This window comes from Nanorana parkeri, unplaced genomic scaffold, assembly GCF_000935625.1.
Source record: "Nanorana parkeri isolate BGI_ZX_2015 unplaced genomic scaffold, ASM93562v1 scaffold126, whole genome shotgun sequence".
In the NCBI taxonomy this organism is placed as follows: Eukaryota; Metazoa; Chordata; class Amphibia; order Anura; family Dicroglossidae; genus Nanorana; species Nanorana parkeri.
Window position 1 is genome coordinate 688,993 of NW_017306394.1, and position 13,139 is coordinate 702,131.

The following is a 13,139-nucleotide window of genomic DNA, read 5'->3' on the forward strand; positions in this document are numbered from 1 at the left end:
GGTAATCGGAAGCCCGCCCCTCAGGGGGGCGCGGCTTGCGATCATCGCAAGTACGATCTGCCTGTCCAAGATGGGCAGATCGTACGTTTTTTTAATTACCTTACAACCATCGCAAGACAAAAGTCTTGCGATGGTTGTAAGGTGTGTGCCCAGCATTAGTTGCATATCAGATATCTTGGGTCTACGGTTCTCTTTGCTATTGATGTGTGTGGTGTCGTCATGCCAAGAACAAAAGAGCTCTCTAAGGCCCTCAGAGGCCTCTGTCGAGGGATATAAAAATACAGTAATACCTTGGTTTACAAGTAACTTGGTTTGAGAGCGTTTTGCAAGACAAGCAAACATTTCTGAAAAATGTTGCCTTGATATACAAGCAAATGTCTTGCAATAAGAGCAAAATTTTGTAGAAAAGCGCCACCCGAATAAGGCTGTAGCTGTGTGAGCGATGAGTCTGTTTAACGACAACACAATGTCACATTGGATAGATTCCTTGTTAAGGTTTCACGAAATGAAAAAGATTCCATTGAGTCAAGAGATAGCAGTGATTCCGTTAGTGATAGTGAAAGTCGTCCTACACAATAATCCTCCTCTCTCTCTTGTCCCCCTCACACCGGCCACAAAGGTACATGTAATTGGTTTATTTGTCTTTATATTTTGTACAGTATTATAATACAGTATTGTCATCATTTGTATATGAATATTTTTGGGTTGTGGAACGAATCATCTGAATTTCCATTATTTCCTATGGGGAAGTTCGCTTTGATATACAAGCGCTTTGGATTACAAGCATGCTTCCGGAACGAATTATGCTCGTAAACCAAGGTATTACTGTATTGCGAAATAATTTGACATCACTTATTCCACTGCAAGCAAAATACCTTCAAGTGGTCTTCAAGTGGTATAGATTTTAAACAATGGCAAATGTATCCAGGATTGGGCAGCCCAGGAAATTAAGCCTGAGGGTTAACTGTTTGATGCGCCAAGTCTCGAAAGTAACCCAAGATTACTGTACATCATTGGATCTGCCGGTAACTCTTGTAACAGTTTGGGTCAGTTTGGATCGAAGTGCATGCATCTACAATCAGAAAGAGATTACACAAATTTGACCTGCATGAGAAGTGAGGCAGAAAAACCCTCTGCTGTCCAACAACATTAGAGCCAAACTACAGGTTGCCATATTACATGCAATCAAACACCTGTGGAAACCGAAGGCATTAGTTCAGAAGAAGAACATCAGACAAACTTTTGAAGCATGGTGTGGAAATGTTATAGTTTGGGTTACTCTGTTGCTTCAGGGCCTGGGCAGTTTGCAGTTGTGGAGTCAATTATAAATGCATCATACCAAAGTGTGCTTGATGAGAATGTGAGGCTATCTGTCCGTATTTTGAAGGTGAACTGGAAATGTATTTTTTTTAACTCGATAATGATAAAATGCACCCTTGCAAATTCACCAAGGGATGTCGGAGTCTATGTCGGAGGCTGGCGGTGCAGTTTTGCAAAACGTCTACAAGAAGTTAATTTCTGCTAAAGGATTTATACCGGCTTCTGAGGCCAAGGGTGTACTTACTTTTTCTACAGTACACAATTACATCCTTCAACTAGAACACAAACACTGCTCCTTTCCGTGCTTTTACTACACGGTAATTACCTTAAAGGAGAAATACCTCAATATACAGCTAAAAATGAATCCTGACTCTTATTGGTCCATTGCTATCAAACACCTACCAGTATGATTGTGTGTTTATCGCCTGTCACAGAGATCACAGGACTCCCCCTGACAATGCCTTCATCTGCTTTTCTCTTCAGAACAATGGCACCATGTTTGTTTAGCCATCATCCAGGGTCACCATCTACTTCCAGCCAATCATATTCCGGCTATCAATCGGCACTTCCTCTATATATTTATAGCTGCCTACATTTATATTCTCGTTTTTTTAAATGACCCAATTTCTCTGTCTTGCAGTTGTCCCCGTCATACTAAAGGCATTGGTTTATGATGAGAAACGCGGGGCGTGCAGCGTGGGTTCAGCTGTCCGGGACGCTGCCTGTTATGTCTGTTGGGCCTTCGCCCGTGCCTATGACCCTCCCGAATTGAAGCCATTTGTAAATCAGATTGCAAGGTAAGTTAAGTTGCACTTGTGATATCTTCATTATTTGTATAAACATCATATTTGTTTTTTTGGTAAAGGGCTTAAAGGACAACGTCACAAAAGGTAAAGTTGTTTTTCTGATAAATCCCACCAGGAATAATACTTACCTTCCCCACTCTTGTCACCTGAACAACTAAACATGGTAGTGAAGGGAATGTGTGTATGTATGTTCAGCTGGGAAATGCAGCAGTTAAGTGAACTTGTTGCTTTGCCCTCAAGTGGTTATAAAGCGACCCGGTCAGGGTAGCAAAAAGCCCTAAATTGAGGTGCCCTACAAAAGAAGAGAGCTTATACACACACCTCTCCTCTGCCCCTGACATTTCCAGATGCCTGTATCCCCTGCTGTACATTGTGGTTTCATCCTCTGACTCCTCTGTCATTGCTGAGTCCTATAGAAACCTCAATATTCGGCATTGGACACAGCCAACCGACACTCCCAGAAGTGTTGAATGCCAAAGAGATGGAAGGAGGCTGCAGATGTGGAATGGAGGAAGACAGGAGACACATACAGATTAGTAAATAATGGAAAGTAAGCTCCTGGCATCATAAGATATCTCGTGTTGCCTGGATTTGAGTATTTCTAAACCCCAACCGAATGGCATTTAGTTTGCTTTGCATGCAATGGGGGGAATTGATCAAAACTGGAGCAGATGTGCAAGGCAACCAATCAGCTTCTCTCTTTCATTTTCAAATCTTAACTGAATAAACTGGAGAGAGAAGCTGATTGGTTGTCATGCACATCTGCTCCTCTTTTTGTCTGCTCCAGTTTTGATAAAGTCCTTTCTATGTATCTTGACAATTGACATTTTGTTTTCATCAAATGCTTGTTTCACTCTTTTTCCTGCTTCCTCCTAATCCGGTGTTGCTGATCTCCTGCAACCTCTTTCAACTCCTCCTTGTATACATGGCCTCGTTCCAGCATCAGCTGCACATCATTGCTCTGGATCAGCTTTCTGATGGAGACAATGGTGGGCCATGCCTGCACAATTTGTGTCAACTTGACTGTTTGTAGTCTCCACCAGGGAAGCATTTGACAAGGTAACAATACAGGAGAGTGCCTGTACAGGAATCTTCAAGGCAGGATCACCAGACATTCTTTTAATGAGAGTGACAGATATAAAAAGATTGAAAACACCCTTTTAAATTACATTGCACACAATGAAGCTTGTATTGGATGTTGACGAGTGGGTATAAATCTATTGTAAAGTGCATCTCTAACCAAAGTTTTTCTTTTTAGTTATGGAAAAAGCAGAGAAGTGCTAGAACCCCTTTCATGTTTTTCTGGGACGGGAAGTCAAGGGAAATCTTCCCCATGGGACAGAGACGCCAACAAAAACCTGACAGGAGTTCTAACCATTCCCACTTTTATTTTTATAATAGAAAAGAAAAAAAGAAAGTTTGACTAGATAAACACTTTAAGGCCAGTGTGGTGACTGAAGGTGTCCATAGCACTCAGATAATTATCAAACATGCATGCCTTATTTAAAGGAGAACTATGGGGTTAAGGCTTTTCCCCATAGTTCTCCTTAGGGTAACGGGAGGACACAAACTAGCGTCCTCCCGTCACCCTAAGCTTAGTATACAGCGAGCTGCAGCTCGCAGTATACTGAGACGCTGCAGCTGGAACGGATCATGACAATTATGTCTGGATCCACCCAGCTGCATGAGTGACAGCTGGCTCCGCCTATCTAGAGGCAGAGCCAGCTGTACCCGCCCTCTCCTCCGTCCGTTCCGCCAGTCAGCGCTGGCGGAGCGGGGAGGGGGGGGATCCAGCCCCTCCCCTATCATGGCAGAGAGCTGTGACAGGATCGAGAGGTGAGCGAACGCCGGTATGTGTTCGCTCACCTCCCGATCTACTGAGCCGTGACAGTCTCATTGTCCACAGGGCGGCTAGAACTATGAGGTGAGTGAAAAGCACTCACCTCATAGTTCTCCTTTAACAATCAGAAGTGTTCCGGCTGGTCCTGTGGTAGTTGGATCACTCATCTGGGCCATTTTTATGCTGCAGAATAGCAGATGTCATTGGCATCAGTGTATCCTGCCTAGAGCTGCAGCTAACGATTATTTTCAAAATCGATTAGTTAGCCGATTATTGAGTTTGGTTAATCGGATAAAAAATAAAATACATTTAAAAAAATGGCTCCAGTGATGGACTACAATCTCAATACAAACCAGTAGTCCCATCACTGGAGCTATTTTTTAAAATTTATTTTTTTAAAATTTATTTATTGAGATTGTAGTCCATCACAGGAGCAAGCTTGGAGCGGTGGAAGTAAATAAAAAAATTAAAACTGTGGTGTGCAATATAGTGAAATGAAAAGTGTAAAATTATACAGCAATTAATGCAGAATGGCACCGGCTATAGAGGACTACAAATCCCAGCAATAGTACATTATACAGCACAATGCAGAATACCGCCAGCTACAGAGGAGTACAACAAATCCCAGCAATAGAATATTATACAGCACAATGCAGAATACCACCTGCTATATAGGAATACAACAAATGCCAGCAATACAATATAGCTGGCGGTATTCTGCATTGCGCTGTATAATGTACTATTGCTGGGTTTCGTAGTCCTCTATAGCTAGTGGTATTCGGCATTGCACCACTGTATAATGTACTATTGCTTGGATTTGTTGTAGTCCTCTATAGCTGGTGGTATTCTGCATTGCGCTGTATAATGTATTATTGCTGGGATTTGTAGTCCTCTATACAGCGCAATGCAGAATACCACCAGCTATAGAGGGATACAACAACAACAACAACAAATCTCAGCAATAGTACATTATACATAAAGTGTATAATGTACTATTGCTGGGATTAGTAGTCCTCTGTATAATATACAGCACAATGTACCATCAGCTATAGAGGAATACAAATCCCAGCAATACATTATAGAGCACCATGTGGGGGGGAGTGCAGGCTTACCTGAGCAGTCTTTCAGCAACTTGCTTCTGAGATCGGGCCTGTCTACTACTGTTGACAACTTTTTCAATCATCGATTTATGTCGATTAGTTGTTGCAGCCCTAATCCTGCCCCTATGATATTGGCATCCTGGCTAGCGTTTGCTGGTGACACAGGTTTGAAATTACCACCTGCTGGTCAATCCGTTGTTGTAGCTCATTGGTTTTAGAAGAGTGTCATGTGCAGACACATTCTGACAGGCCTCAGGGTTTGTTCACACCATGTGCATACCAGAACTGTTTGTTCCTGGACCAAATGTATCGCTATGGTATTTCTGGGCTCTGTTCACACCAGCGCAGTCCATTCCAGACCCAAAAAAATACTGCTTGTTCCATTTTCTCTGGTCTGGAATGCATGGAAACGCATCAAAAATGCATGCAAACACAATGGAACGCGCTGGACTGCACTTGAAAGCCCATTTTAAGCTAAAAAACAAACTGCTCTGGAGCATGGCTTGATCGCGGCAAAACGCAATGCACCGCATTCCAGATCTGGTCCGGTAAAATGGTGTGAACCTGGCCTCAGGGCAGAAAAGTTTTTTTTCCACTGACCTGCAAGTTCGGCTATGTCAATCTGGCAAGTTTGTGTGATTGCAGAGAGGCGGTGGCGAGAGGTGTAGGTGGGCACTTCCAATGCTACTTATTATTAGAAATGAGTTTATAATCTGCTTGATAGATGTCCTAGAGATTTCAGGCATCAAGAAACCAGTGCTGGATCCAATGATAGGGCCTAGGCAAGTCCTCAGAGCCACTGGCAATAGGAGGGATTGCATAATCTCCAGAGCAATTCCATTGGTCATAGCCATGCTCAGCATTAGAGAAGAACTATTAAAAACTCTACTAGTGTCTGTCAAGTAGTAAAGCAATACATTAGCATTAAGGTTGGAGCTTATTTCATGGTAGCTGTGCTCCAAGTGAAGATTAGAGGCGAGCTTAATGTCTCTTAAAGAACGTGAATCATCCCACAAAGCGTGGATTGATTAGGGCTGTGTTCGCACTTCAGGGTGTGTGGAGTCCTCTGGAAAACATGGCTGTGTAGTGGGCGCATCTTGATCGCAGCCCGCAAGTGTAAACCTCCTCGAGGTGTGGTACCGAGCTGCAGTATCACCACTCCCTGTGCACAGGCTTTGCTTTATGTAATGATTCAAATTTTGGAGATAGAAGCCACAGCCTTGTTTCATTCTCCAAGAATCTCTGGGGCAGCTTTCTGGAAACTGGAGCACAAGTGGAGTCTGTTTTAATGTTTCAAGTAAAAATCTAATCACAGTGTGGCTGCTGTGTGATATATCCAGTGAAGCAGAGAATGCCACAACTTTGACTGGCAGCAGACATCTTGACTGCAAGCATCACTTGCAGTCCATCTTTCTGCATAAAGGGGGTTAAAATGGCCTTTCTTCATCAGGGCTTCGTACTGTTATCATATTATGTATCATAATTACTGATTCAATTAGAGGGATCCTGAGGGATTATTAGTATGATCGTGCCAGATGTCAGTTAAGCTTTAACCTCTTGCTTTTTATAGTACTTATACAGGGTCTGACTAAAAAAAAAATCTGGACTTTATACCTTCTGGCACGTTCCTCCTTGCAGCTTCAACCTCAATGCCTGGTAGAGCTGCCTAAGGAGAATCATTCCTTCTACTGCACTTTTGACAAGACTGGAAACACTGACTGCTTTATGAGATCCGGTGCCCACACCCTTCTTCCAGTTCTTGAAGTTTTTATTGCAGCCTGTGCCCCCTCTTCGGCGCTTTGCTCTCCATTTGTACTGGTACTGAAATTGAGGGACTATCTAGTGGTCACAAGAATAGATGGGAACTCTTCAAATGGAGAAACTGATTCCAGAGAGAACTGCTTATGAGGAATTTGGGAAACAGATGGCCTTATATCTTTAGATATACGTTCATTTCACCATTCCGTCCAAACACCAGAAGTGTGAGAGCGGCTGTGCTACTTAGCTTGGCTTCATTAAATTCTATAAGCCAGCAAGAATGGGTAACTTTAGCAAAAGTGTGAAATGGAAGAGATTTTGGACAACCCTGAGACTCCAGAGGCAGTTCAAAGGGGTTCAGTGCATGATTGGGGTCCCCAGGATCAGTGGTGTATTTTGGTTTTGGGGCTGCCCTAGGCAAGACAAAACTCAGGCACCCCCTCCACATTAATTTGCCCCACCCCTTCCTGTTTAAGACGTTTTGCGTAACCCCTCAGTCGCTGGATACAGCACACATGCTGTATCCAGCTTTTGACATGTTCCGCTATTAGTGTAGCAGGAAAGCTGGGGTCTCAGGTGGGCTCTGCAGGATCTGTGGTGGGCTCTGCGGGGTCTATGGTGGGCTCTGCAGAGTCTATGGCGGGCTGTGCAAGTTCTGTGGTGGGCTCTGCGGGGTCTCTGGTGAGCTGTGTTGGATCTCTGCAGGATCTCAGGCTGCAAAGCCCACCATAGACCCCGCACTACCCATCTGAGACCACGCAGAGCCCACTACAGATCCTGAAAAGCCTCCCCGAGACCCTACAGAGCCCACCACAGATCCTTCTTATGAGTGGTACTACCTAAAAGATCTGATGCAGAGAAATAGATTTTTACTTTCCTTATCTATACTTTGCTGTTTGCATTTTGCTCGGAGTACCATTGTTATTTTTTTATATTTAAAGAGGAGCTCTAGCTTGATCAGTTGTCTGAGGAAACAGGGCTGCAGTAATAGTAATAAGGGCTTGGCTCAAGCTGCATCCGTGTAACCGGTTCTGAAGTCTGCCCTCCTTCAATTTTTCCAAACCCAGGCGTAGGAGGGCAAAATAAGTTATTGACAAAATAATATGTAAGGATAACCACAAAATAATAGTCACAGGCAGCCTTACCTTAGCCTGGAGTGACTGTTTGCTGTGTTTTAAACACAGGGCGGAAACTGCTGCCTCTCGGGTTTAATCTGTATTGCAGGATTTATTTTCCTGTGTAGTTTAGCAATTTTTGTGGATCTCAGGAAGACGTGCGGGATGACATGTAGTGTTAAAATTAATCCCAAGCTAGAAACGGAGGCACAGCTACATGTGCAACATTTCCAGTTTTAGCCCACGCTCTCTACCTGTTACTCCTCTCCCACTGTCTCTCACACAACTCTCCACCTTCTGCCCACTTCTGCTGACCAGCTTGGTAATTCCTGTTTCTATAGGATAAAGATGTACTTGGCATCCTCCAGCCCTTGTCTCTCAACATCTTGGCCCTGATGGTGGTGAGCTGAAAAATGAGGAGCTAAAGAGCTTCCGAGGGCAAATTTTGGTTGTCTTGCTCAGAGTACCACAGTGGTGCGCACTGTATTCTGGGGCTGATGACACATGAGGGACCCAGAACCTTCATATTCTGACCCCTGGGGCTCCCTGGACCACAATGTGCTGGCACATGAAAGCGGTGGAGGGTGGGGGTCGCAGATCTATGACATGCTTTGTCAACACTTGGGGATTCTTAGAAAAATGACACAATAAGCAGTTGGAGTCCGGGGGGCATGACATGGTGATACTTGGGAGGGTTGCAGAAAATAACATGCTTACACATGGGTGGCCCCAGAAAAATTAGACAGTTGGGAACTCAGGACAATGACACACTAAGACTTGGGGTCCAAGACATGCTGACATTTTGGGGAACAAAACATGAACATGCTGACACATGTTGATCCAGAAAAAAATTACACAAACACTTGGGGTCCCAGGACCATGGCATACTGACACTTGGAGGGTGGTGGTCTTGAGGAAGGGGGGTGGGGTCCAGAACCATGACATTGCACACAGTTGAGGAGTTCAAGAAAAATACACACAAGCACGTTGGGTCCCAGAACAGTAACACTTGGACACTTGGGTTTCCCATGATTCTGAATATTGACACTTGGAGGTCCCAGAACCATGACATACTGACACTTGGGTGTCACAGAACAATGACACACTGACACTTGGGGTGGGTAAACATTAATCTTATCCTCCCAGCTCCTCTTCCTTTGACTTTTTATAACCTGCTGACTTAACACCAAACTGTATCAAACCTTGCCATATGAAACAGATTTTCCTTCTGGGCTTGCTTTAAGGTGCCTACACAGAGAGAGTAGAAAACAGTCCCCCCAATCTGGCCACCTAAACACCCTCGGACCAACGGAGATTACAACTCCCCCCACCCCTCCAGAGACAAAGTTGCGGCTGCAGCGCTTCCCTTTCAGAGGCATCAACATCAACAGGCAGATTCACACAATAAGAACTAAAGAATTAGAAAGATTTTGGCTTGTTCTGTAGGTTTGTAGGTTTCAAAGTAACATCCACATGAATGGCAGGACCCAAGGTTTCCTAGCAGAACATTCCCCAAACCATCACACTGCCTCCACTGGCTTGCCTTCTTCCCATAGTACATCGTTGTGCCATCTCTTCCCCAGACACACGCACCTGGCCATCCACATGATATAAAAGAAACCGTGATTCATGAGACCAGGCCACCTTCTTCCACTGCTTTGTTGTCCAGTTCTAATGGCCAGGTGTCCATTGTAGGTGCTTTTGGTGATGGACACGGGTCAGCATGGGAACCTTGACCGGTCTGTGACTGCTCAGCCCTATACACAACAAACTGCAATGCTCTGTGTGTTCAGACATCTTTCTATCGGAACCAGAATTAACTTTTTCAGCAATTTGAGCAACAGTAGCTCTTCTTTAGATCAGACTACATGGGCCAGCCTTCGCTAACCATGCGCATTATTGAGCTTTGGCCACCCATGACGGCTTCACTGGTTCACCATTTTTTCTTCTTTGGTCTACTTTCGGTAGGTCCTGAGACTCCTGACCACTACATCCCACAAGAGCTGAAGTTTTGGAGTTGCTCTAAATATGTCATCTAGACGTCACAATTTGGCCATTGTCAAAGTGGCTCAAATCCTTACGCTTGCCCATTTTTAATGCTTCCAACACATCAACTTCAGGGACAAAATGTTCACTTACTGACTAATATATCCCCCCACTTCCAGGTGTCATTGTAATATATCCCCCCCACTTCCAGGTGCCATTGTAACCAGACAATCAATATTAATGACTTCACCTCTCAGTGGTCACAATGTTATGGCTGATCGGTGTATATATAAATTCATGTCAAAACCAGAGTGCTGGATTTTTTACTGTGAATGCACATTTACTTGTTGAAGTAACCCTGTGGACGTCTCCCCGCCACGTGATGAATGGTCGTTTGCAGCAGGGTCTTGTATTTTTCTGCGTTGTTTTATGAAGTGCCTGCAGGATTTCACAACATCTCAGGCAGTAATGCGAAAGTGCTGAATAAGGATTAATCTCTCCTGAAACAATTGAAACGGTGCGTGCAGTCTGGGAAGGCACGGTAGTTTCATCTGTCCTGTTTGTGGTGAGCTGGGCGTGGTAGAGCCTCCCAACCCGAGAGTGATGGCCCCAGGGCTGATCAGCAGAGCCGGGAGAAGGCCAGCATCGCTCCCAGCTACGTCCTGTGGCAGCTCAGTACGCTCAGCACGGGGAACATGATGCATATCAGTGACGTGTCGCAGCCTGTGTACAAGCTCAGTGTTGTTTACGGTTTATGTTCAGCCCTATGTGAAATTGCTGTCAGAGCTCCCTTTAATTCTGTATTAACCAAAAAATTGATTTGTGTTATTCTATATCATTCTTAAAAAAAAAAATCAAAAGCAAGTTGAGCTCCTGCAGAGTCTAAAGACCCTGTCCAACAGACGTACAGGTGAGGTGAAAGGATCGACAATGCACAATCATTGTGCAGCTTTACTAAGCATGAGCAGAGCCTGCATATGTATTTCATATGTATCGCTGTCCCCGTGTACATACTGTATGTAATTACAAACTCGACACCAGGGGTAGGCAACCTCGACATGCCAGCTGTTGTGGAAGTCCCATAAGACATTGCAAGACTGACAGCCAGAGGCAGAGACATGATGGGATTTGCCATTTTAACACAGCTGGAGGGCCGAGATTACCTACCCCTGCGTTACACAGAAGCAAGGTTTTTTTCAAAAATTCATTCACATTTGATAGCTGGAAAATAAACTTTTCCTGGCATGTAGAGTCTAGTAAGCCATTACATTTTGGGGGGTTTTGTATTCCCAGTCACTCCATATCTGGTTTGATATGCTCTTTGACCACACAGACAGTGTGTCTTCCGGACTGACTTGTATCTTGTCCCATCTACCTGCACAATATTATTTATTAGTAAAATCCCCTCCACACCGTGTCGATGTATCCCAGAATCCAGGTGCCGGAATAACCGGTGGATATGTCCCCATTCTGCTACAGCACTTTTAATTTTTGACACCTTGCCTGATGAAGGGGCCCTGTGAGGCTCCGAAACATTGCATCCATATGTCATGCTAAAGAAATTCGAATAAAGATATTCCGAAGCAGAATGGTGTGCGGACAACATATCTTCTAGATAATCTACCTGCACAAGCCACTTGCCATGACACACATCCTGTTATAAGGCTGTGGTCATGTACCGTATCCTGCACGTGGATATCATGTCTTTTCAAACTAATTATGTAACATTTTTAAAACAACCATCAAGGTTTGGGGGAGATACAATATGTCAATTGATTGTGACATGATGAACAGACTTATGTGAGCAGAGAAGGTGGAGCTACATTTGTGGCCATTCGCTCCATACAGACAGTGATTTGCAAAAATGTTTTCTGTGCCTGTGAAGGCCTCAAACCTAGGAACACTGTCTACATAATTTGGACAGAAGCTTATGTTAGAAGTCCTTTCACACCCTGGTGGGTCCATTGCAATTTGGACTGCACTCTAATGAGCTTTCTTTTGCCAGCGCCATTGCCAACAACTAGAGAAAACCTCAAAAGTTAGGCACCAGCTGTAATTCATAAGGAGCATTGGCTACCTGGCTCCTGGCATTTCTCCACCCCTGCCCTAACAGGTCATGTTACTTTAATATTTATTGTTTGGAACAAGTCCACTTTAAGGAAACAAAGTCTACCTGCCAAGTTTCCCATTTTCATTGTGGCGCCCATCTTTTGAACCTAGCAGCCTCTTTAGATAAAAATCTTTGGCAACCAATGCCTTTGTTTTCTGAACCTCTTTGAGTCTGCAGACATGTAGAACAAGTTTCCCCTGGTTTTAAGCTCTGTCCTCTTAAAGAAGGAGGCTGCACAGAATCCATGCAAAGAGAATGCAGTTTCCCATCAATGTTTCAGTCTTTTAACAATATTCAATATTCTTGTCCGTTATTTAAAGAGAATCTATCACTTTGCCTAATTAGGAGAAAGTGACAGGTCCCCTTTGACAGGCTACCTTCCTGCCCACTGATGATCACTTGGGCCATGCTTCCTCACTGCTCCATTTACTAATGGGACACCAGAGTTAGTCCCTATGTAAGCTCTGTGCTGGTTAGTGTCAGAGCTTACACAAGGTTAATGACCTTCTTCCCTTTCCCACCTGACAGCACTCGGGTCTGATGATTGCATGCATGCCGTAAGGTGGGGAGAAGGTCACATGCTCCACAACACCTAAAAATACCAGTTCCTGGCATTTCTGAAGGATCCGACAGATGAATGGAGAGTTCTTGCAGCATATCAGAAGGAATTGCAATGTTTCAAAACCGCACAGGGTTCCTTCATCCGGTAAAATATCAATAATGCATTGCGGGCACTTTACCTGGTGAAGGAACCCTGTGCGGTTCTGAAATGTTGCACTTCCTTCAGATATGCTGCAGGAACATCACATTTCTAAATCAAGATATGTGCTGATGACAAGTGCTGATGACATATTTTCCCTATGAATTGTTGTAGCGCCAGCCACTAGTTGTTTCAGCACCCAATTTAAAGAGGTAAACCGGTATGGTATGCGATGGAGATATAGTCATAATCCGTAGGTGAACCTCCCAGCTTTCCCTGAATAGACAAAATGACAGGTTCCTTTGAATTCTAAAGATACCCCCCAGTAGCAGACCTGCAATTTTGTCAATCCAAGAAGGCATAACGGTAAAGCCCAGTGACATTAACAGGTGTCTCGTCCCGCT

The 13,139-nt window shown here is 44.2% G+C and overlaps 1 protein-coding gene across 1 annotated transcript in view; it reads left to right on the plus strand.

The window, feature by feature from the left end:
- Positions 1 to 13,139, plus strand: part of TBCD (tubulin folding cofactor D) — a 171,932-nt gene that overhangs the window by 90,635 nt on the left and 68,158 nt on the right. The window contains exon 14 of the mRNA XM_018553643.1: positions 1,961 to 2,117. Coding sequence (XP_018409145.1) covers positions 1,961 to 2,117 — 157 coding nt within the window. The remainder of the gene's footprint in view (positions 1 to 1,960; positions 2,118 to 13,139) is intronic.